Raw genomic sequence first — 24,578 nt, forward strand, 5'->3', positions numbered from 1 at the left:
TGCTATAATGGCAGTAGCTTTGGGAACCTCTTGTAAATGTGTGGTATCTTCTTGTCTAATGTTTGCAAAGAGATTAACTAGGGAAGGAACAATCAATAGATTTTTGTGTGGTTCTTAATGTTGTGGAAGATGGAAGAGCACCAAGGAAAACCTTTTTTTAGTTAGTAGAATCCAATTTTCTTTGGCAAATTAAAAGAAATACCCCAATTGATTGATTGTTAGTCATTTTGATGATTACAAGTGGTTGAAGTGTGTGGACTTTGTTGATCATTATTCCTAGGTTCAAAAATATTTGGTAGATATGCTTCCTAAATTTGGCACATTTTGTCGTTATGTTAATTTGACGCTAAAACAATGGGTATTCGTACAATGCACATATCTCGACCTAAAGTCAGAGATAGAAGTCAATTTCCTTTGTCTAAAATAATGAGGATTGATTCAATACCTTTGTAAATTATGGCAAGCATGGAGTTACAACACACCTATGAAGTTTGAAGGGAGGGAGTAGTGTTAGGCGAAGTCTCCGGAACAGTGTCAACATTTCGATTAGGTTGAGACTTTTGCCGGCCAATGTTGGGGAGAGCCAGAACTGATTCGGGCTACAATTTCCCATAAATCGGAATCTAGCCGGTTCATATTTTTTGAACTGACTATTTATGCATTTGTTTTAAAATGTAAAAAAAAACGTTTTCCACCTCTTTCCAAGTCCGATCACCACCGGAGATGTGAATATAGGGTATTGCAAAAATTGAGATTTATGTTTTGTGTTTTCCTTTGTTGTGAGTAGGATAAGATTTTGCATTCCACTAGAGGAGGCCACATGGTTATTGCTACGAATGATGGGGTTACTATATGGAAATCTCTCCACATCGACAATCCTGCTGCAAAAGTGCTAGTTGGTTAGTTGTCCCGTAACATAATTCTCTTTGCATATTGTTCTAGGCAGCATTGTTTGGGAAATATTGCTTGAGTTCTCTATTCGTGCATGAAATATGATAGGAAACTATGAGAAAACACTGTAATCTTACCAGAGTTGAGTAGAAAAAATTTGATCAGTAAGCTAACAAAAGAACTACACGTTGTTGCGAAGATGCGTGTGCGTGCGTGCTCCGCTTGAACGGGACCACCGGGGTCTCGGACCGGGGAGGACGTTCGCCAAATTGTCGAAAAGATGACGATGTGTATGTAGGTGTCGAGGAAACTAATGTCACACTTGAGAAGATCGAAGATTTTTATACTTGAGAAGAAGATAGATGTCAAGAAGAAGAATAAGAAGAGTATTATATTATTATCAATGATAATGATCTCCAAATTGACCCCCCCCTTTACACAAGCCTTACGAGGGTTTTTATAGGTATATCCATGCTTTTAACATGCACAAAACCATGGGCTTGGACCCATGGTTTTTGGGCACACGGTTTTTCTTGTGGCATGCACAAAACCATGGGCTTGGAACATGGTTTTGTGCACACGGTTTTGTACGGTTGTTTTCCTATGCCTTTTGAATATGAAAAGAAATACATAATATCTAATGTACTTGGTAGTAGCCCTAATGGTAAGATAAATGTCTTCTATCTTGGAGGTGCAAGGTTCAAATCTTGCTTGCATCCCTCTATATGCACTCGAATGCCACTAGGCCCTAGGATAATTTTTATATTTATAATCACTTATGTAATGTGCATGGAACTACACTATTTCACAATTTCTCCCATTGGACACACAACATCATGACATCCACCCCCACCAAACCGCACATCCTCCAGCATGTGCCAAGAAGAAAAGAGTGATGTGGTGGACTCATAGGTGGTTGGCCTTTGATTTCTTTCTTCCTTACGCCTCGCCTGCGTCGGCCTTTGTCCTCCATTTTGAGCACATGCATTCCTTCCACCCGAACGATCGTCGCCATCCGATCAACCATATCATTCACTCGCCCTTTGCATTGCCATGTCTGGTTGTCATGGCTCCCTATGCTCCTCCCGAGCATAATGCTTCATGCCTTGTGCATGTGCCACCTTCATCTCAACCATCTCCTTGGTCACCTAACTTTCCTTTATCATCCTTTCTCATCTCATGCTTGCCTTTCCTTATGCTCACCAGCCTCGACCAATCAGCTCATGGCTTGGTCGGCCTTCGTCTGGATTCGCATTCGGCCGAATCAAACTCAGACGATCGACTTCCATCCGGGTCCGTTTTCGTCTGGTTTTAGGTTGGGCCGGGCCCGGTTGATCAACTCTCATCCGGGTCTGCTTCCGTTCGGGTCGGAATACCAACCGCGTCATCTTCCATCCGGATTGTATTCCGGTTCTTCCCTTCATGCCGCTCTCTAGGTCTTCATTGAACTCTATTGTAACTTTGTTTTTTGCCTCCTTATTGGCCACCGTTCCTTCGTATGAGCTAGCTTCGATCCTCATCTCCTCGCCGCCACCTTCCATCTCTCCAGTCTTATGTTGGCTCTCAGGCGCAACTGCCGAAGTCTCCGGAACCGGTGTGGAGGGATCCCTTCGTCTATGGCCATCCTCCTCATCGCCGTTTTGGTTCTTTGATTTCCTGCCACCACCTTCCGTCTCTCTGGTTTCATGTTGACACTCGGGCACAACTACCGAAGTCTCAGGAACAATTGTGGGGAGAACCTCGGCACCATTGGTCACTGTCGACTCATCCATAGACATCTTTCCCTCAACGTTGTTATTCGCATTGGCTTCAATCTTTTCTTCCCCACCACTTTCCGTCTCTTGGGTCTTATGTTGGCTCTCGGACGCAACTGCCCAAGTCTCTAGATCAACTATTGGGAAAGTCTCGACACGACCATCTGCCATCGTCTCGTCCATAGCCATCTCTATCTCGATGTCGTTTCTCATGGCTACCTCCTCAATCATGTCGACCTTGCACTTTTTATCTCCCTCGATCACGCAAGCTTTGCTCACACTTGCACCTTCATCACTTGATATTTCGGACACAATGTCTCTTCAACCTCAACTTGCGCCCTTAAGTTCTCGAATGCCTCTCTCATAAAGACTCCTATGTCAAGCATCGTCAAGCCTTCCCTCTTTGAGCTTGCTTCCTTTGGTGGTGGCATGTTGCTGCATCTTGTCCTCCTTCTATCGTCCCTCATCGGTTGTGACATTGTCGACAAGATTCCTATCCTCCTCTTGTCATGTTGTTGGCATACCCTTTTCACTTCGGCCCAATTTTCAATGAGGTCGTTCACACCATCATCGTCCTCGAGTTGGATTCCAATGGCTATCCTTTTCTTCCGATCAATCGACTTGACGAACATTAAGACTTTATTCGCCCCCACAAATCCTTATTCCCGCTCCAAGAGTTGAGTGAACCGACACTCAAACTCAATGAATGCATGCATAGCACTCTGGTGGGTCTTCCTCGATGACACCCATTGGTCAAACTTGTATAGACCTCGTCCCTTCGGCTCTTCATGATCATATGCCTCTCGTAAAGCTTCTTCGAAGGACACCCACGAATCGTGAGCTTTTTGAAGCTCTTTCATATCTTTGTAGATTGGTTCGGCCACCACTCGACAAAAGTACTCTAGCCTCATTGCTTCATTCACATATCTTGAATCCATTTTGGCATTGTAGGCCTCTAGAAAATTTTGGACTTTGCCTCCGTCGAAACAACCGACTCGCTCGACCATGCTTTCGATGGCTTGTTGGGCCGCATCTCGTCTTTTCCCTTCTCTTGAAAATTCCATTATCATCTTTGACATTGCCTCCATGAGATATTCCTCGTCCATCTTCATCCTCCCCTGCCGCTCTTCACGTCAAGTTCACCAAAAGAGAAAGCGAAGATTCGCGCGTGCGTGTGCTACTCGAGCGACCACCGGGGTCTTGGACTGGGGAGGATGTTCGCGGAATTATCGAAGAGATGATGATCAATGTAAGATTGGATGAAATTTGTTCACTTGGGAAGAAGAAAGATTGTACACTTGAGAAGTAGAAAAATATGAAGAAGATAAAGACGAATATAATTATATTGATGATAGTGGTGTTGGTGATATCACCTATTGAGCCCCCCCTTACACAAGCCTTACTAGAGGCTTTTATAGGTCTCTCCATGCTTGTGACATGCTCATGGGCTGAAAACCATGGTTTTGTGTACACGGTTTTGACTGTTTCCTACGTATGAAATACTGAATATGAAAAGAAAATATACAAAATGTAAAGCATGTAGTAGTAGCTTTAGTGGTATGATAATTGCTTCTTATCTTAGACATGCAAGGTTGAAATTCTCCTTGCAACCCTCAATATGCACTCGATGTCATCATGTCCTAGGTTTATTTATTATTATTTTCATTTTTACAAGTATTTGTGTAATGTGCATGTATGCTCAATTTTTCACTTTTTCTCGCATGCTCAATTTTTCACTTTTTCTCGCATTAAACACGCCACATCACTACAACGTTTTCTTTTATAAATGTTTTTATTTCCATTCGGGCAACACTCTGAATAATACAAACCTCCTATTGGAAATAAATCTTTCAATTTATGTAGTGAAAATTGTGAGATAACACCTTAAATGTGACTTATAAATATTTCCAATTGGCAAGCTCATATATTTTGATTGTTATTTTAGTGAATGATGTGCCAACTTTATTCTGGAGATCTCCTTTTAAGGAGAACACACGAAATGTTTACGGTTCATGTCACTTTATGTTTTTGTTTGTACACATATATCAAAAGTTCAAGATGATGAGGTTGGAGATGGGACAAAGTCAGTGGTCATTCTAGTAGGGGAACTTTTATGAGAAGTAAAAAAACTTATAGCGAAAAACATACACCCAATGACCATTGAAGGTATTGTTTGCATCAATGTCAAACCTTTTACATTTTGATCTTTTTATCGAACTTCCTTTCTCTACGTAATGACTAAGCCTATGAATGCATATTGGGACATTATATTGACATTAATGTTTGCATACATTAAAAGTGATACAAAAAACTATGTTCAAAAGGGTTTAGTGTTTGTATATCGTCAATATTCATACATGCCTTTGTGTACAAGGCTATACAAGGATGTGCTCATTGATGAGCTCAATGTTGTTGATACTCGATTTGTTAGGGCGCCATGGGAGCAAACATTTGGGGATAGAGAAATCGTTGGAATTTCCTAGTTATCACATTATGGGGTCCTTTTTATAGGTTAGTTTTGGTTGTTTTTACTTGTTTGGGGAACCTAACTCAACTCTTCTTAGAACTTGTATTCTCGAAGAGTGCAATAGCTATTCTGAGAAGTTTTACCAATCAAACAGAAATCATATAGTATGCTTCTTACATTTCAAAGCTATGTTAGAATCAAAATGTGATGCTAGTTCGGGATCATTGAATAATGTATCAAAACATATTATCATGCTAGTTTTGATGATTTGATTGATCGGCAAATTGTTTCTTGTATGCAAAAACAAGGATTGTGCTTGCAATATAATGTATATAACAAATGTTGTAACAACAAGACATAATAAATGTTAACACTTCTTTTTTTTTCAAAAAATGATACTACATTAGTATTAGAAAACACTATAAGGCTATATGTACATACAAGATATACCCCAGATCCCCTATACTTTTCTAAATTCTAAGCATGGGCTTAAATAAATACTTTGGTGCTGAGTAAAACCACTCCACCCTATCAACAAGCCGTCTATAAAATATACCTATGTCCTAGATGGCATGAAACTCCTAACGCTTAAGCTCCGCTTGGTGAGTATTACCTTTTATACTATCCAACAACCCTTTGAGATTACGCACAATCTCTATCCAAATTCCCGAAATTATTTGGGAAGGTCTTTCAATCACATTTTGAAAGACCTTCAAACATCGAGCCTTCCAAATATACCAAATTGTAATACTAATTACCAATTGCCATATTTGAGGTTTATCAGTTTATATTTGTGGATTCAAAGGTATCTAAATTTTTTCCATCAAACCATATCTCATCACAATAGCATCTGCAACCTCCTCCTGTTCATATACCATAGGTTTATGATGTACCATCGCCCATAATACTACACTCCTCTAGGATATACTGGAGTTAATAATTTTATTATTCGTTTCCATATGTTTATAGCAAAACCACAACTCCATAAACAATGTTTTGTAGTCTCTACTAAATCCGTACAGAAAGGGCACATCTTGTCTACATTTCCTTTTCGCCACCCATTAATTGGTATAGCTTTATTATTGAGCGAGCAAGCTCAACGTGGGCCGGATCGGCCGAATAACCCGAGAGCTGAAACGGAGAAGCCGAATCGGTGAGCCCGATTTGGGTGCCGGATCAGATATCCAGACCCATGTGCGAACTAGTAGGCCGTTAGAAGCCTACGCTCCTAGTCTACTAGGTAGTTATGTTCCTAGGAGGTAGTGCTAGTACTTTTGTCAGTTGTTTTAAGGAGTTATATAAAAGTGTTCTCTGAGCACATTTGATGTATAGAGAGCACAGAGTGTTATTTTTTGAAATAGAGTTTTTTTGTGTTCTGTTCTCTCTCTCTATCTCTCCCACATACTGTCTATGCGTTTCAAGCTTTCCATTAAACCTTCGTTCTATTTTCTGTTGCTATCCAGCTCAGCCGGTTGTGTCTACAAGTGTCCGCACGTAACTCTTCACATTTATGAACCAACAACCATCGGAAACAAACAATTTTACTAGTGCTCATTTTTATACCCCATAGCCATTTCCAAAATTGTTTGAGAAGTTGTAGAGAAAGTCCATTTCGTCTCCAAAAAACATTTGCAGTGGGCTCTTTCCATGATCTAGCACCTATTATTTTCCTACCAATCTTCACAAAATATTGAAAGAAAGGCACATATTTTATGTTATATTATGTGTTCACATAACACTTCTTGTTATTTTTTTCCATCTTGGTCAATTAAAATGTGTGTAATAGTTTATGTTATAAGGAAATGGATAGAATTTCCACCTAATATTGTGTAGTATTTCCTTTGAATGTTAACAATACAAGCATTTTTGTTTTCGGACACGAGTAATTATATTATTGGAATGGAATGTTAGTTGAATCCTTCACTAGCAACAAATATTACATTTGATATAGAGTTTGGTACACATTGGTGCTAGGACTGGACATTAGTATCACATGCCTAGTTTCGACATGAATAATCCAAATAATGATTAATATCGTTTCTCATATAGTTCCAACATATTAATTCATCAACTTCATCACAAAACCAACACATAATACTATGTTTTATCAACAACTACAATGGTAGTGGGTAAGCAATATAAATAAGATAAACCATATTGAAAGATAGGGTGCCACTCTCATACCTACTATTAAAGGAACACAAAACTATTGACTTTAACTTGCCTTCCCCCACATCCTAGGGCTAGTGGAGGATGAGTATCACTTTCTTATTACATGCTTTGCATATAGTGCAATTTATGAAAAGTATGATGATGTATTAAGAGGGGGCAATTTTGTACTTAGATCCCATGGATCAATATCAGCATCTCTATGGACGTTAAAAAATATCTAATGGAATCGAAGTGCATACACCACAACTCACTTTAGATCAAATAGAGTATCTGAGAGGCCAATGAACAAACGCTAGAGAGACACAAAATAATAATATACGAAACACCCCCTACACCATAGAAAAGAATGAGAAAAATTCAACTAGAAGCCAATATATGAGCCGATATCAAATGATAACCTCTCGTTTACCGTGTCATTTGGAAAATAGATTAAGTATACTAGAGATGGAGGTTCCTTAGGGAAAGAATAACAATTAGACATGGGATGGGCCACACGTTAAATGTAAAACCATTCAAAGAGTGACAAAGACTAGACTAGGATTGTTCATGTGGAGACTAATTATGTTTTCTATTTGGAGACTATCATGACTGAGCAATCCACACACGCGCACACGCAATTATAAATATAAATATATGGGTATGGTAACGTGGGTATAAAAAGGCGTTCATGCCAAGTGAGGCAGCAGAAGCAAGAGTAACCAAAACTATTGAGTAATATTTGTTTGGTCTTAGTGACTTATCTATCTATATCCTAGCATACTTTCCGTTTCAATTCTTATTTCATAGTCCTAAATTCTAATTATTATGGCCATGAATGCGTTGATCCCCATCTTGGGTTTCACCACTATAATGATGGCGGTTATGATGACAATGGTTAATGGAGCGGATCCGGATCCGTTGGTGGACATCCCCACGACCGCACCCGAGAGTCAATTCGTCCTCCGAGATTTGTTAACTAATGGTGCCGTCACACGAGACAGCGGAGGTATTAGGGCCGCGGTCAACATCACCAACCTACCCCTCACCATGTAATATACAACATTCATTCCTCTAACACCTGAGCCCTTTAACATGCTCCTCCTCCATCTTTATAGTGACTGATGGTTCCTTATATTTTGTTTTAGGTCGGAGGGGATAACGTACGTGCGGTTCAACATGGTGCCGTGCGGTGTGAACCTGCCGCACACTCACCCGCGTGCGACCGAGATCCTCACGCTCATCTCCGGGGGACCACTCCAAGTCGGATTCGTCGACACCTCGGGTACGCACGCACAAGTTTGAAACAAATGTCTTTAAAATTATTCTTCTCTAGTAGTGTTACTAGGCATATAAATTAGATGGATTCATCATATCATTTAACTTAATGATTGCATTGAATTGAATTGGATTGCATGCAATGTTCAAAAACAAATAGGGACTCCGCACATCAACATTCTGTACCCGGGTGATGTCACGCTCTTCCCACGCGGGCTCCTCCACTTCGAGATCAACGTCGGCAAAGTGACGGCTGACTACATCTCCGCCCTCAACAGCCAGAACCCGGGCACACTGGTACATTTCAATTCCCACACCCCACACACTCACTCATTCATTCATTCATTCATTCATTCTTCATATGTCTCTTGCTTGTGTTTCAACAAGTTTATCATCTTATATATGTTTTTTGTATGTATGTTACGTGTGTGTGTGTGTGTGTGTGTGTGTGTGCAGTCCGCCAGCCTGGCGCTGTTCCAGGTGCCGGCCCGTGCGCTCGCCACGTCACTGAATGCCAGCAGGGCGGAGGTGGCTGACCTGGCATCCACGCTGTTCCCGTACGGCGACGGCCTGAAGAAGACGTCCGGCAGCGGATGCATCCCGGGCAGGGACATCACCACCCTCTTCTAACTAAAATCGCTCCAGAATCACATGAGTGAATGAATGGATCTACTTCTGATAAATAAATGAAATGAAACACCACCACAATTGGTTCTACAACAAAAAACTATGGCATAAATATACAATATTTGTATTGTTTTCTCTTTTTAATAAGTAGTAGAACAACTATGAGACCATACACTTAGTTACCGATTGTTACCAAATCACATCCCCACCTATACATTTCACATCAAATCTTCAATACTACCTTTACAATGCATTTTGGAGATGGTAAATTAAACGAATATATCAATCTCCCAGTCATATATAAATGTTAAATTTCAATGATATGTACTTTGTGAATGTTGGAGCTTCATTTTTTTTTAAAGATGTACCTATTTCCCAAGTAGTATATAAAATGTTCAAATTCAATGATTCCATGTACACGTGAGTGTTGGTTGGTTTCACTAGTGAAATCATGCAAAACTAGTCGGTTGATGTCACAATAACTTGATGGTATTGTTGTTGTTATTGCCACTGGACAATGCCAATGACTTTCTCGCATCACTCACTTTGTCATTCCCCACTTTCCATTTCACACTACTTCCGCCTTCTTTAATTTGTTCCTTAGTCACCAGCAAAGAGAACTTTTATCTCCCTAAATACCCCCTTTTTTGCTGAACTACATTGTATAGTGACGCAATAAGTGCGTGTCGCAGAAACATGCAAGCAAAGTTTTTGTGGCGCTTCCACACTAGAATGCGTCACCAAGCAACGTGCATAAAAAACATGTCACAACGCTAGACTTTATTCTGCATGACACAATGATCTGCATAGAAATGCATCGTCGTGCTATTGAGTTTTAAAATTGCGCATACACAAATGTATTGTCAAAGTCTATCTAGAACATCCAAAAGAAGTTGAGGTTCACTATAATTAGCAATTACAAGGGATTAAAAAATCATTCACACTCAATTTCCTTGGTTCAGGTCCCCACTAGTCCCACTCACAATTCACATGCACGCACGTAAATTCACAACAAAGTGAAGTAAGAGAATGACTCAACATTTATGGTAACTTACGTTTAATGAAATATGGCATCGCTTGTTAAAAGAATTCGACGGAAATTATTTGAGTGACTCAATTAGAAGATGAGGTGAAAAAGCACAGAAAGCACCTTCACTCCTCAATAGCTATGAGATAGAATTGAACAATAAAAAATGAATGACAAACTAATATCAACTTGAGCTCAACATTGGATGTGACAAATGGGATTTCCTATAGTTTCTATTTGAGAGCTTATACTAGTATGCATGCATATGGAAAACATTTAAGAATACAAAAGGTAGATTGTCTAAGAATGATTCTTGTGCAGTTGCATCATTTGAACAACAATCATGAGCAAGCACTATAAATACCAATTGTATTGAAGACAAGGTTGGATACATGGCAATTATACAACTATCTATGATGATGTGTCTTCTTGAGTTATGCAACAAGTGATTATACATAACTCCAAATCATTCTTTGAATATGAGTACTTCCATCACCAATATTTTTTTGATTTTATGCTACATGGCATTGATAAAGTAGATTAGTTCTAAGCATAGTAAAGACACACATGTGAAACTATGTGTCATGAACCTCTCGATTTTTTGCTTGTGGACTCTGCATAACTTCTACGATAAACTAAAGAACCCTATATTTTACCAGTCCATTGTGAGCAGGCTTTCTTCTACAAAAATCCTAACACATGAGAGACTATATTATGGCTTATTGAGCACATCAAATCATCAAAAGATTGACTTGAGTTTGATCACATCAAATTCTTCTCTTGAGGAAAGCTTCAGTAAACTTGCCATGACCACGGTTGTGACAATAAATTATGCGGAATAAGTGGAGGCATATGAGGATGAACATGAGATCCTACTCGTTAACGAAAGGCACAAGCACAATTAGAATCCCATTGAAAATTATAGAGTTTGAGAGACGCTCGTTAATTATGAACAATAGAGGCATTGCACCTCTATTTAAACATATTTGAAAAAACCTCCTTAGCATAAACTAGTCCAAGAGGGCCCAAGGGAGGGGGATGGGGAAAATAGCAAATAATGTATAGATGAAGACCAAAAACATTAGTACCACACATAATCCTGCTTATGTCACAAGAGAAGCCATATCTCCTTTGAGGATGACATCGTCACTTTATGTCTATTGATCCATTTCAAAGGTTTGAAGTCATGCTAAAAGTCGGTTGGTTACGACTTCTCTCGTTTGTCCTACCCAAAGAGAAAAAGAAGAATTAAGAAATCATAGTCAAGTTTATCTAAAATGTAACAAACTAGGGAAATACAAATCTTTACTACTTTCGTTGTTATGATGTGTACACAATGGAGAAAGTGCCTAACACCTTAGTTTATTACACATTAAGATTATGTTTGAAAATGGAAGAGCTTAAAAGAGATATAGATAAAATTAACAAAGAAATATCCTCAATTGTGAAGGGCTAATAATTATTGGAATGGCAAGGTGAAGGATTCAAACAAAAGTGACAAGAGAAACGTGATTTATAGTGCACAAAATAAAGAGACAATCAAGTATCAAGAGATGTACACCATAAAAATAAAAATGGAGATATACCTAGTTTATCTAAAATGTAACAAACTAGGGAAATACAAATCTTTACTACTCTCGTTGTTATGATTTGTACACAATGGAGAAAGTGCCTAACACCTTAGTTTATTACACATTAAGATTATGTTTGGAAATGGAAGAGCTTAAAAGAGATATAAATAAAATTAACAAAGAAATATCCTCAATTGTGAAGGGCTAATAATTATTGGAATGGCAAGGTGAAGGATTCAAACAACAGTGACAAGAGAAACGTGATTTATAGTGCACAAAATAAAGAGACAATCAAGTATCAAGCATCAAGTATTAAGAGATGTACACCATAAAAATAAAAATGGAGATATACCTTAGTGATAATCAAGTATCAAGCTGAAATACTCCAAAAAAATTACTATTTTGGTAAGGGGCCCTCTGCAAATCTATAAAGAAGAATGAGAGCTCATTGCTAGGTGCGGCCATTTTAGGGAGAGGCGCCCAAGTTTTATTAACGAGAAAGTATTGTGTAAAAGGCCAAAAGTATAAAATCTTCTAAATAGTTGTACGTACGCCAAATTGAATGTGATGAAAGATTTATTATGCCCCCAAAATTTATTTGTTTGTTGTCTGTGTTTTGTTCTTCTTTCTCTGTGTGGATGAAAAATAGTTGCTCGGCCACTCCTCTCTCCCCAACAATGGTGTCAGAGTGATAGGAGCCAACCTACTGTTTGTAGAAATTGCTGAAATTGACCTTCACCCTTGCAATCACTCTTGCCTCCCATTCCGTTACACTGGTTAATTAAAATGTGTGTAATAGTTTATGTTTTAAGGAAATGGATAGAATTTCCACCTAATATTGTGTAGTATTTCCTTTGAATGTTAAGAATACAAGCATTTTTGTTTTCGGACACGAGTAATTATATTATTGGAATGGAATGTTAGTTGAATCCTTCACTAGCAACAAATATTACATTTGATACAGAATTTGGTACACATTGGTGCTAGGACTAGACATTAGTATCACATGCCTAGTTTTGACATGACTAATCCAAATAATGATTAATATCGTCTCTCATATAGTTCCAATGTATTAATTCATCAACTTCATCACAAAACCAACACATAATACTATGTTTTATCAACTACTACAATGGTAGTGGGTAAGCAATATAAATAAGATAAACCATATTGAAAGATAGGGTGCCACTCTCATACCTACTATTAGAGGAACACAAAACTATTGGCTTTCACTTGCCTTCCCCCACGTCCTAGGGCTAGTGAAGGATGAGTATCACTTTCTTATTACATGCTTTGCATATAGTGCAATTTATGGAAAGTACGATGATGTATTAAGAGGGGGCAATGACTTGAGTGTATGCCTTAATTAACACAATGGGATTTTGTGTGTCGTAGTATGAATCTCCCTTCTTAAAAACGTGACACACATTGAGAAAATTTTGTACTTAGATCCCATGGATCAATATCAGCATCTCTATGGACGTTAAAAAATATCTAATGGAATCTAAGTGCATACACCACAACTCACTTTAGATCAAATAGAGTTCCTGAGAGGCCAATGAACAAACGCTAGAGAGACACAAAATAATAATATAAGAAACACCCCCTACACCATAGAAAAGAATGAGAAAAATTCAACTAGAAGCCAATATATGAGCCGATATCAAATGATACCCTCTCGTTTACCGTGTCATTTGGAAAATAGATTAAGTATACTAGAGATGGAGGTTCCTTAGGGAAAGAATAACAATTAGACATGGGATGGGCCACACGGTAAATGTAAAACCATTCAAAGAGTGACAAAGACTAGACTAGCATTGTTCATGTGTAGACTAATTATGTTTTCTATTTGGAGACTATCATGACTGAGCAATCCACACACACGTACACGCAATTATAAATATAAATATATGGGTATAAAATGGCATTGTTGCTAAGTGAAACAGCAGAAGCAAGAGTAACCAACATTCTTGAGTAAAATATTTGTTTGGTCTTAGTGACTTATCTATCTATATCCTAGCATACTTTCCGTTTCAATTCTTCTTTCATAGTCCTAATTATTATGGCCATGAATGCGTTGATTCCCATCTTGGGTTTCACCACTATAATGATGGTCGTTATGATGACAATGGTTAATGGAGCAGATCCGGATCCGTTGGTGGACATCCCCACGACCGCACCCGAGAGTCAATTCGTCCTCCGAGATTTGTTAACTAATGGTGCCGTCACACGAGACAGCGGAGGTATTAGGGCCGCAGTCAACATCACCAACCTACCCCTCACCATGTAATATACAACATTCATTCTTCTAACACCTAAGCCTTTTAACATGCTCCTCCATATTTATAGTGACTGATGGTTCCTTATATTTTGTTTTAGGTCGGAGGGGATAACGTACGTGCGGTTCCAGATGGTGCCGTGCGGTGTGAACCTGCCGCACACTCACCCGCGTGCGACCGAGATCCTAACTCTCATATCCGGGGGACCACTCCAAGTCGGATTCGTCGACACCTCGGGTGTGCACAAGTTTGACACAAATGTTTTTAAAATTATTCTTCTCTAGTAGTGTTACTAGGCATTTAAATTAGATGGATTCCTCATATCATCTAATTTTTAATGATTGAATTTTTCTTCAAAAACAAATAGGGACTCCACACATCAACATTCTGTACCCGGGCGATGTCACGCTCTTCCCACGCGGGCTCCTCCATTTCGAGATCAACGTCGGCAAAGTGACGGCTGACTACATCTCTGCCCTCAACAGCCAGAACCCGGGCACACTGGTACATTTCAATTCCCACACCCCACACACTCACTCATTCATTCATTCATTCATTCATTCATTCATTCATTCTTCATATTTCTCTTGCTTGTGTTTCAACAAGCTTATCATCTTATATATGTTTTTTGTATGTATGTTACGTGTGTGTGTGCATGCAGTCCGCCAGCCTGTCGCTGTTCCAGGTGCCGGCACGTGCGCTCGCCACGTCACTGAATGCCAGCAGGGCGGAGGTGGCTGACGTGGCGTCCACGCTGTTCCCGTACGGCGACGGCCTGAAGAAGACGTCCGACAGCGGATGCATCCCGGGCCGGGACATCACCACCCGTTTCTAACTAAAATCACTCCAAAAATGGATGTAACTCATGATAAATAAAAGAAATGAATGAAATAGCCACCACAATTTGCTCTACAACAAAAAAACTACCGCATTAATATGCAGGATTTGTAGTCTCTCCTTTATCTTTGCGGTAACTTACTAGTGAAGAACATTAATATCAAGTATTGTTTGTGGGCTTACAAAATGTGTTCTTCTTGACATACAATGGATTTTGATTTTAGTGAAAGTGATACCTCTCTCTATATTTGACCTCCGAAGACGATAATATAATCTATCTATCTATCCATCTATCTGCGATCGGCATATCACCAACCTTGCCACCCACAATACCAACACCCCACTTAATGAGGGCCACCAATGTCTCCAAAAATACTTACGTGCATGTCAATGGTATTATTGATTGTCAATGGTGTTATCAATCATGCTTTAATGTAGATTAGTTGGTAAATATGCACTCACCCGAATATCTAAATCTATATGAGCTTCTAATGACTTGTGTATGTGTGAATATGGAAATGTTTCGATGTGCATGTGAATGCGTAAGTGGATATAAATTTTTACTTGTGTTTGTATAAATAAAGTGTACTTCTATGAACAACATGTTTAAGTGTCTTTCATGCATGTGTCTATGTAAATGTGTTAATGGTGTGTATGTATGTAAGTGTGTAAATGTGCAATTGGTGAATGTGTGTTTGTAAATGTGTGAATGTGCCTTTAAATGTAAAATTTGATGGGGGTAGGGGTATCTCATGATTTAGATAAGATGTAGATATATTATATATTTTGTTGGGAACATATGAAATTTCCTCTCCCTTCTTTTCCTTAGATTCATTTCTAGAGGGAATGGAAATAAGTGAAGAAAAAGAATTGGGGTGTGTAGAGGGTACAACCTAGATTCAAGGGACCAAGTCTAGAGTCAATGTTGTTGAAGTACATGCTTAACATTGAGCACATTCCAATTGTTAATCCAAAAAGATAGTAAAATATGAATTGGACCTAGTTTAAGTTGTAAAAATTATTGCAATTAATACTAACATTAACGTAATTGCAATTGTTAATCCAAAAAGATATTAAGACACTCTACCACCACCTCCATACAAGAGATCTATTGGGGTCCTCGCGCAGCCCCCATCATCTGTAGCATTGGATAGATCACTCATCCACTATATAAACATCCTTTGAAATCCTAATGAAAATGTGCTTGAATCAACTCTACACCTAGTCACATTTTAATTCATATATAGCTACAGGCTTTCAATGTTTCTAGCTAGTGTCGAGGAAAGGAATTTGATGGAAGAGGAAGGTGTTACGGGCATGACCATATAATATCCCGTGGTGAGAATTTACCGTAGTATTCTATACACATGGATAAGTGTGAGGATTAAAAGAGAGTGTAAAGAAGGGGAGGATTTCGCTCGCTACAAGAGTTGACCCACCACAAGACAGAGTCTCGACGTAGTCAACCAGCTTCTTGAAATGAGGGTAGCTAGGCCTCTATTTATAGCGATACCCAAGGCCCCCAGCCATGCTCACACTTGGCCTAATGGGTTGTCTCAATCCCGAGGATTTAAAAGTAATCCTCCCCTTCTTTACACGCTCATTTAACCCTCACACTTATCCACGTGTATAGAATACTACGGTAAATTCTCACCACGGGATATTATATGGTCATGCCCGTAACAGAAGGGAACAAGATTGTTTAAAGCTAGAGCAACAGAATAACCATGTACAATCTTGGAAGAAAGAATTACCAACTACCAATTTCTTTTGCATCTCTTAGTGATTGGAGATCGTATGTCCTACACAAATGGCAATAGCACTAAGATCAATTACATCAAGGCAACATCTATTTTTGTTTTTCTTGGCTTTCGTGTGTAAGTCACACTCCTCTCTTCTTCTCCCTTTGCTATTATAACCAAGTTTACAACCATGGACAATAACTAGCTAGAACCTTTCACTGCCTCAGTATAAATGAGGCATTCTACCAATTGAGCCAATTACTAAGAGAGTCAACAACTTTGTTTTCTGTAGGTCACAAGGAAATCTATCCATTATTTCCACAACCATGTCAATTTTCTTTTTCTTTTTCTTGTTGTTCATTGTGAGTAGTAGAGGATGCACAACTTCTCGGTCCCCTTCCTAGAAATTTCCACAAAGGCATTACCCTTTGCGAAAGTGGACTCCCTGATGATTCATACCTTTGTAGAATTGAACTCCACAATGATAAATACCATGTAGAATTGGACTCCATGATGATTCATTTCTTCGTGTAATCTTTTCCACGAAGAAGAAAATAGTGGGTCCTCTTTTAGTGCACATACCATTGAACTCTTCTTTGTACTAAGCGCATTTCTTTGTACCATCCAAGTTGTGTCTCTTTTTGCTCTTGTCTTTGAGCTCCTTCACAAACTCTGCCATACATTCAAAATTACTTATGATAAAAGTTGTGATGTTCTCTTGCTCCACGAGTGATGGTCGGATTAGTATCCCTTTGCCACAAAGCACCTCCATGTCATTTGTCCACAAAGGTGCTACATATTAGAGAGGTGGTACATACTCTCTTTATGCAGGCAACCCTCTTCCATTGATCCCTTTGGTCGTGCTCGTTGATGAACAAACCTCTTCAACATGCACATGATTCGCTCTACCCAAACCATATAGCAAGTGCTCACTACACCTACAAGCTCTATTTCATCAATGAGGTGAATCAAAATATGCACTTGAATGTACAAGAAAGGTATTAGGAGTTATTTCTCCATTAAAAACACAAGATCAGTCACTTCCTTCTTCCTTCGTGATATTTCACTCCTAGAAATTTCCTTTAAATGTTAAATTTGATAAGGGGGGTGGGGGTATCTTATGATTTAGATAAGGTGTAGATATATTATATTTTTTGGGGGGGAGGGTAATAAGTTAAGAAAAAGAATTTGGATGTGTAGGGTAAAACTAGGATTGGGGGGCCAAAACTAGGGTCAATATTGTAGAAGTGCATGTTGGACATTGGGCATCAATCACATCAATGCAACATCTATTGTTTGTCGAGGCTCTTGTGCATCAATAACACTCCTCTCTTCTTCTCCCTTTTCTATTATAACCAAATTTACAACCATGGACAATAACATACTAGAATTGTTGACTCCCTTGGTGTAAACAAGGTGCTCTACTGACCCGAGCATGTCGACAACTTTGTTTTTGTAGCTCGCATGGAAATTTGTTCATTCTTTCTACAACCAAATCAATGTGTTGGACTCCATGATGATTCATACCTTTGTGGAATCATTTCCACAAAGAAGAAAATAAGACACTCTCTTGCTCATGTCATTGCAATTTGTAGATTCCCGCCAAAAAATACCAGGGTCTCTTTTAGCGCACACATACCATGGAGTTGACTTTAGGTGTTAGCACCAAGTGCACTACTTTGTATTAGAATAGTTGTGTATCTATCTACTTGTCATTCAAGTCCTTCACAAACTTTGTGATACATTTAGAGCTCCCTCCCCTAATTAGGCTAACATCATCCTAACTACGAAAGCGAAGGTGTTTGTGTACACGTGGAACTCTTTCTTCCATTCTCACGACGTTAGTATGGGTGGCTTTGTGAGGCATTCTTTGAGGAACACGAAGGTTATAGTGCATTCCTCTATCCATGTGTATTTCTTAAACAGAGCATAACGGGGTCATGCTTTTTTGACAAATATCTTGATGAATGGTCGATAATATCCTACATAGCACACGAACCCTTGGAGCTATTTTTCATTATTTATGCGCAACATTTCGAGGATAATCTAGAACTTAGCCTCATTTGTGGATATCCCATTCTTTGGTACCACATGGCCAAAGATGCACCCATGTTTTACCCTAAACTGGCACTAGATGGTGTTAATGGAGACATGATATGAATCCTTGCAATTTTTTAACGTGGTGCACAATCAATGGAGGTGCTCATTCCACTCTAAATGGCAACATAAGTCATCGACATATGTTTCTACACCATTTCCAAGGTTAGATGCAAAGATATGGTCTCCTCCTCATTGATAGGTGATTACAGCACTTGCCAGACCGAAGGGCATCTGCTTGTAAGCAAACATACCAAATTTTGTGACGAAAGTGGTTTTATGTTGATCCCTGGGAATTTGGTTGTATTTGGATAAGCCATCCATAAAACTATAAGGTTCTTTCTCAACTGCCCCTTTCTAATAGATGTTCGAAATATGGAACTAGGTAGTTGTCGCGAAAGCACCACATAGATTTGTTTTTATCTGGAGAAGCCATCTATAAAGCTATAAGTTTTTTTTAAAGATACCCTTTTGTTGAGCAAGAAAGCTCAACCTGATCTCGATTGACTGAGTAAGCTAGAGCCAGATCGGTATTCGGAACCAAGTGCCGGATTCGGTGAGCCGAACCCACGTGCTAACCGGTAGGTCGTTGGAGGTCTACACTCTTAGACTACTAGGTAGTTATCCTAGGAGTTAGTGTCAGTAGCTTGATACGAGCATTAAAGTACTTGTCAGTACTTCTATCAGTCCTTTTAAGGACTCAAAAGTGCTCTCTAAACACATTGTATGTACAAATTAATTTTTTTGTAATTGGAGTTTCATGTTATCCTGCTCGCTCTATCTCTCCCGCGTACTCTCTGTGTGTAATTCAAGCTTTCCATTAAGCTGCAATTCTATTTTATGCTGTTATGCGGCAGAGCCAGTTTGTCTAAGCTTTTGCACATTAACTTTCACATGGTACCAAAGCGTGAGGGTTGAGAATCCTCTACTACTGACAAGCGATTCGTCAAAGACAAACCCAAACCTAACACACGGTGAGAACAGAAAAAGGATATAGACAAAGGGATGGCAAGCTCGATTCCGATGGAGAAGTTTGACAGCAACAACTATGCATCTTGGTCGTACAAGATGCACCAATACCTATTATTGGAGTTAGGTCGAAGGAGCAAACGAAGTCGTGCTAGATCTGGCACACAAGGACTTCCCGGTATGGGAACAAGGAGCAAGCAAGGTGTTGTATTGCCTCATGTCCCATGTGCACGATAAGATGCTTGGCTACATTAGAGATGCGCAATCGCCGAAATAAGCCCTCGAAAATCTGAAAAAGATTTTCGCGGCCAGTACCATGGCCCTATTTAGGGTTTATGGCAAGTACAAGAGCAGAATCGAAGGCCCAAAGATAGTGCCGACAGTAGTTTCGAACTCTCCACGAGCAGGAGTCAAGACGGTGCTAGAAATCGGCAATAGAAAGCCGATACGGAATGCTAGTACTATGGCAAGAAAGACTACTAAGAAAGCAAGTGTTGGAAGAAATGTGCCAATTCGGATTGATCCGGATCCGATAAGAGAATTGCTAGAACGACAGAGTTCGCACTACGTAGAAGGAACGGAAGGATCCGGAATCGGAAAGACCGAAAAAGGGCCAACATTCATGATTAAGCACAAGGCAAACCCGATGAAGAAGACCACTTCCGAAACAGAGGAACTATGGTATGTTGACTTTGGAGTGTCGAACCACATGACAAGCCATGAAGAGTGGTTCTCATATCTAGAAAAGCCGGAGCAACCGGGAGCTATCGAAACCGGAGACGATACTCCACACCCAATCGAGCATGTCAAAGAAGTCCCTTTGAGTCATGTCGGACAAATAATGAATGTACTACATGTTCCGAAAACTACGAAGAACATGGTGTCAGTCGGACATATCATTGATCAAGGGATGCAGGTACGATTTACACATCTCGGGTGCTTCATCGAGGAAGAAGGCCAGAAAATCGTGCAAGGTCATCGGGACAAGAGGATGTTTATCCTCAACAACAATGACGTCGGTGTTGCTTTATTCACAAAACAGAAGGTCGAGTCGGATATTGACTTGTGGCACAAGTGGATTGGCCAAGTCAATTACGAAATGCTTCAGGACCTGCACTCGAAACAGGTGGTGATCGGACTATTGAAATCAATGGCTGGAAGGCCCGAATTTGTGAAGCTTCCCAACTTGGGAAGCAACACCGACTTCCATTCCCCAACGAGTGAAACCGGAGCCAGAACAAGCTCAACTTGATACATTCGGATGTATGGGGGCCAACACAGAATGGCAATCTTGGCAGGAGCCAATGTTTCATTTTGTTCATCGATGACCTTAGCTGGCACACATGGATCTACTTGATCGAAAAGAAAAGCAATGTTTTTGACTGTTTTCGAAACTTACAGAAGTTAATAGAATGGGAAATGAAGAGGAAGATCAAGTGCCTACAGTCAGATGGAGGAAAAGAATACTTTTCCGGCCAATTCAACAGTTATTTGTAGGAGAAAGATATTCGGAGGGACTTCAGCTGCCGATACACTGGCGTAGCCAAAAGGAAGAATCGGTTGATCGTTGAGGTGGCACAAGCAATACTGGAAGAGAAGAGCCTGCCCAAGTTCTACTAGGCCGAAGCGGTCCGGACAGCCATGTACATCCAAAATTGGATCGGGGAGAAGGTGTCGGCACACGAACTATATTTTGGGCGGAAGCCAAACTTAAGACACCTCAGGGTATTCGGCAGTATTGCCTATGTGCATGTGCCGGATGAGAGGCAGAGAAAGCTGAACCCAAAGTTGGAGAAGTGCATTTTGGTCAGCCACTATAAGTGTTATAACCCCCAAACTAAACAAGTTTGAGTAAGCCACGATGTTGAGTTCGATGAGTCGGCATCATGGTAGTCCTTACCGACTCTGGCTTCGACACCCGACAACTCTAACTACCCGATCACAGAAGATGAGGCCATTGAGCCCGAAATGATCTAGGCAGAAGATGATGAAGAAGAAATCGGTACTCGAGATGAGAGTCTGATCTCATTCCGGATGAGCAGGCAGAATGAAGAGCTGAGTCGAAAAAACTAGCAGGATGATGAGTCAGCAAATAGTGGAGACTCGGTCGTGCTCTCCCGGCACAAGGAACCGAGGAGACGGTTCATGCGCAAAGAGAAGGGGAAGAAGAAAATTCTAGAATACAACACCGGCAAAGACAAATCGGATCGGAGCGAATCCGACTCCGGAAAGAACGAAGACGGACCTTCGGAGACGAAGTCCGAAACAGCCAAGAGGGCCCTTAAATCTACTAACGAGAAGTTATGTTGATCTACCCACCAAAAGAACCCCTTCAAGTGATACGGTTATAATGAGTACATGGCGAAAGTGGCGAAAGTGCGTGAGTCGGAGAGCTATGCAGAAGCGACGAAAGACGAGAACTAGCATGTCGTGGTGGAGGAAGAAATGCGGGCACTTGATGCCAATGATACTTGGGATCTGGTTGACCCTCCCCGACACTACAAACCGATTGGTTGCAAGTGGGTATACAAGGTAAGGTATAATGTTGACGGTTCGTTCAACTGGCATAGACCCACGGAATCGACTACGACGAGACCTTTGCTCTGGTAGCGCAGATGACAACAGTTCGTGTGGTGTTAGCGGTTGCTGCAGTAAGGGGGTGGTATCTTCACCAAATGGACGTGAAGAATGTGTTTCTTCAAGGAGACCTTGAAGAACAAGTCTACATGATTCAATCCCCTGGTTTCCAGTCAGAGATGAACAAGTAGGCAGTGTGCCGACTCAAGAAGTCGCTCTACGGCTTGAAGTAAGCCCCTCGAGCTTGGAATTCGAAAATCATACACCGGTTGCGTAAGGTGGGGTTTGTGGCCTTGAATTCTGACTCTTCATTGTTCATCCGGAGAGGTCTGGAAGATCCGGTGTGCATCTTGCTATACGTGGATGATCTAGTCATCACCGGACCTAGACTCGCTGAAATCGGCCGAGTGAAGTTCCAACTGTCGGACACATTCGAAATGAAGGATCTAGGGGACCTTCATTACTTCCTCAGGATTGAAGTGATCCACACTGCCGATGGCATATTGCTATCTTAGCGACACTACATGTTGAATATGTTGTACAAGTTGGGCATGACGGATTGCCGACTAGTCTCAACACCCCTGGACTAGAACCTGAAGCTTCATCCCGACTCCGGACCGGCCTGCAACGAGAGACAGTTCCGACAAATTATCAAAAGCCTTATTTGCTTAACGATCACCCGACAGGACATCATCTATTCGGTCGAAGTGATGAATCAATTTATGCAGAAGCCAACCGTCGAGCACCTTCAGTGTGCACATTGACTATTGAGGTATGTCAACGGCTCTAAGGATCGGGGATTGTTATATTGACACATTCTAACCAAAAAGGTAGTCAGTTATAAAAATGTTGATTGGGTCGGTGATGTGTCAGATCGTTGGTTCACCTCTGGTTTGATGTTTTCTCTAGGTAGCACGGGTCTTGCATGGAGCAGCAAAAAGCATCCGATAGTGGCTCTGTCGAACATTGAGGTTGAGTATCGGGGCGCTATCGTTGCTACCTATGAAACCATTTGGCTTTGGCAGTTGCTACAAGACCTCTAGATCGAAGTACCGACTCTGATCCCAATCTACTGCCACAACATGAGTAGCATGCAGCTGGCCAAGAACCCTTTGTTCCATGCTCGGATGAAGCACATAGAAGTGCATTATCACTTTGTGTGCGAGCGGGTCCTGAGCGGTGAAGTCAAACTCCGGTATGTTCGAACGGATCGGCAGGTTGCCGACATCTTCACCAAGCCACTTGGATCAGACAAGTTGCAACATTTTTCGGAGATGCTTGGGCTCCAACAACTTGACATGCCACACTTGAGGGGGAGAACCGGGATAGAAACCGGAAAGACAAGTAAAGACACCGGTCAGCCGATCCAAATCATGTTGAGCTTGTCCGCTTGACACTCCCTCTCAAGCTCAACTTGAGATCAGATCCCAGTGTCAGTTTTTGCCGATCCTTGCAGTCGCCTTGCTCGCACTCCTCAACCCGTCCGGTTCTGCTTCCCAAGACCCATTTAGTTCTGCGCACCTCGACCTTCTCGATCAACTGGTCTGCTTAAGAGGCCCATCTTACCTCCTTAGTTGTTGTTACTTCGGCACTTCTCAACCCACTGGTTCCTTAGTGTTGACGTCAACTTCTGTTGCCTTCTAGCCTGTTTGGCCTTCTGGTGATTCGGCTCCTCCAAATCAAACGCCTCTCCCGAATCGGGTGCCTTCGATTCATTCCAACGCTTGTCTGAATTGGTTGTCTCCAATTTGTCCTCAATCTTCAGGCCCTTTACCACATCAAACAATGTCCGGGTCTCAACCTTCTTCTTCCGGTCAGCTCTGTCCTTCTTGACTCTTCCGTTGTCGCTACTTGTTCTGACTTTTTCATTTGTGCCGACTTCTTTGTTCGACTCAACTCCCTTTTTCTTCTTGTCTCCCCCTGTTTCGATCATTCCCTCCTGCTTTGTAAGCCAGAGCCAGATCAGTATCCGGATTCAATGAGCCGGATCCAAGAGCCGGATCGGAGATACGAACAAGAGAGCCGAACCCACGTGCGAACCGGTAGGCCGTTGGAGGTCTACACTCCTAGACTACTAGGTAGTTATCCAAGGAGTTAGTGTTAGTAGCTTGGTACGAGCATTGAAGTACTTGGCAGTACTTTTGTCAGTCATTTTACGGACTTCTATAAAAGTGCTCTCTAAGAACATTGTATGTATAGAGTAATTTTTTGTAATTGGAGTTTCATGTTGTTCTGCTTTCTCTGTCTCTCCCACATACTCTCTTTGTGTCTAAGCTTAGTTCTATTTTATCCGGCTGAGCCGGTTTGTCTAAGC

At 40.7% G+C, this 24,578-nt stretch overlaps 2 protein-coding genes across 2 annotated transcripts; both read left to right on the forward strand.

Annotated features, from left to right (window-relative positions):
- The first annotated feature begins 8,073 nt into the window (after positions 1–8,073).
- LOC147855484 (germin-like protein 5-1) lies at positions 8,074–9,349 on the forward strand. The gene is made up of 4 exons (XM_087330818.1): positions 8,074–8,312; positions 8,409–8,545; positions 8,699–8,835; positions 8,995–9,349. The coding sequence occupies exons 1-4, from the start codon at positions 8,089–8,091 to the stop codon at positions 9,166–9,168; spliced, it is 672 nt and encodes a 223-aa protein (XP_087186944.1). The 5' UTR covers positions 8,074–8,088; the 3' UTR covers positions 9,169–9,349.
- Positions 9,350–13,795: 4,446 nt separating this feature from the next.
- On the forward strand, positions 13,796–14,883 carry LOC147855485 (germin-like protein 5-1). The gene is made up of 4 exons (XM_087330817.1): positions 13,796–14,049; positions 14,143–14,279; positions 14,410–14,546; positions 14,704–14,883. Exons 1-4 carry the CDS (start codon positions 13,826–13,828, stop codon positions 14,875–14,877), a joined length of 672 nt encoding a protein of 223 aa, XP_087186943.1. The 5' UTR covers positions 13,796–13,825; the 3' UTR covers positions 14,878–14,883.
- Positions 14,884–24,578: the final 9,695 nt, after the last annotated feature.

The sequence above is a fragment of the Azolla caroliniana genome, unplaced genomic scaffold (genome assembly GCF_043228905.1).
Source record: "Azolla caroliniana isolate FFs.n. ecotype wild unplaced genomic scaffold, voAzoCaro1.0.p SCAF_14, whole genome shotgun sequence".
NCBI lineage: Eukaryota > Viridiplantae > Streptophyta > Polypodiopsida > Salviniales > Salviniaceae > Azolla > Azolla caroliniana.

What these genes read in the sequence shown, in the direction of transcription:
- LOC147855484 (XM_087330818.1), top strand. Translation starts at nt 8,089, where the DNA reads ATGGCCATGAATGCGTTGATCCCCATCTTGGGTTTCACCACTATAATG. An exon ending in CGGATTCGTCGACACCTCGG is followed by an intron (nt 8,546 to 8,698) that starts GTACGCACGCAC and finishes AAAAACAAATAG; the next exon opens with GGACTCCGCACATCAACATT. An exon ending in GCCAGAACCCGGGCACACTG is followed by an intron (nt 8,836 to 8,994) that starts GTACATTTCAAT and finishes GTGTGTGTGCAG; the next exon opens with TCCGCCAGCCTGGCGCTGTT.
- LOC147855485 (XM_087330817.1), top strand. Translation starts at nt 13,826, where the DNA reads ATGGCCATGAATGCGTTGATTCCCATCTTGGGTTTCACCACTATAATG. An exon ending in CGGATTCGTCGACACCTCGG is followed by an intron (nt 14,280 to 14,409) that starts GTGTGCACAAGT and finishes AAAAACAAATAG; the next exon opens with GGACTCCACACATCAACATT. An exon ending in GCCAGAACCCGGGCACACTG is followed by an intron (nt 14,547 to 14,703) that starts GTACATTTCAAT and finishes GTGTGCATGCAG; the next exon opens with TCCGCCAGCCTGTCGCTGTT.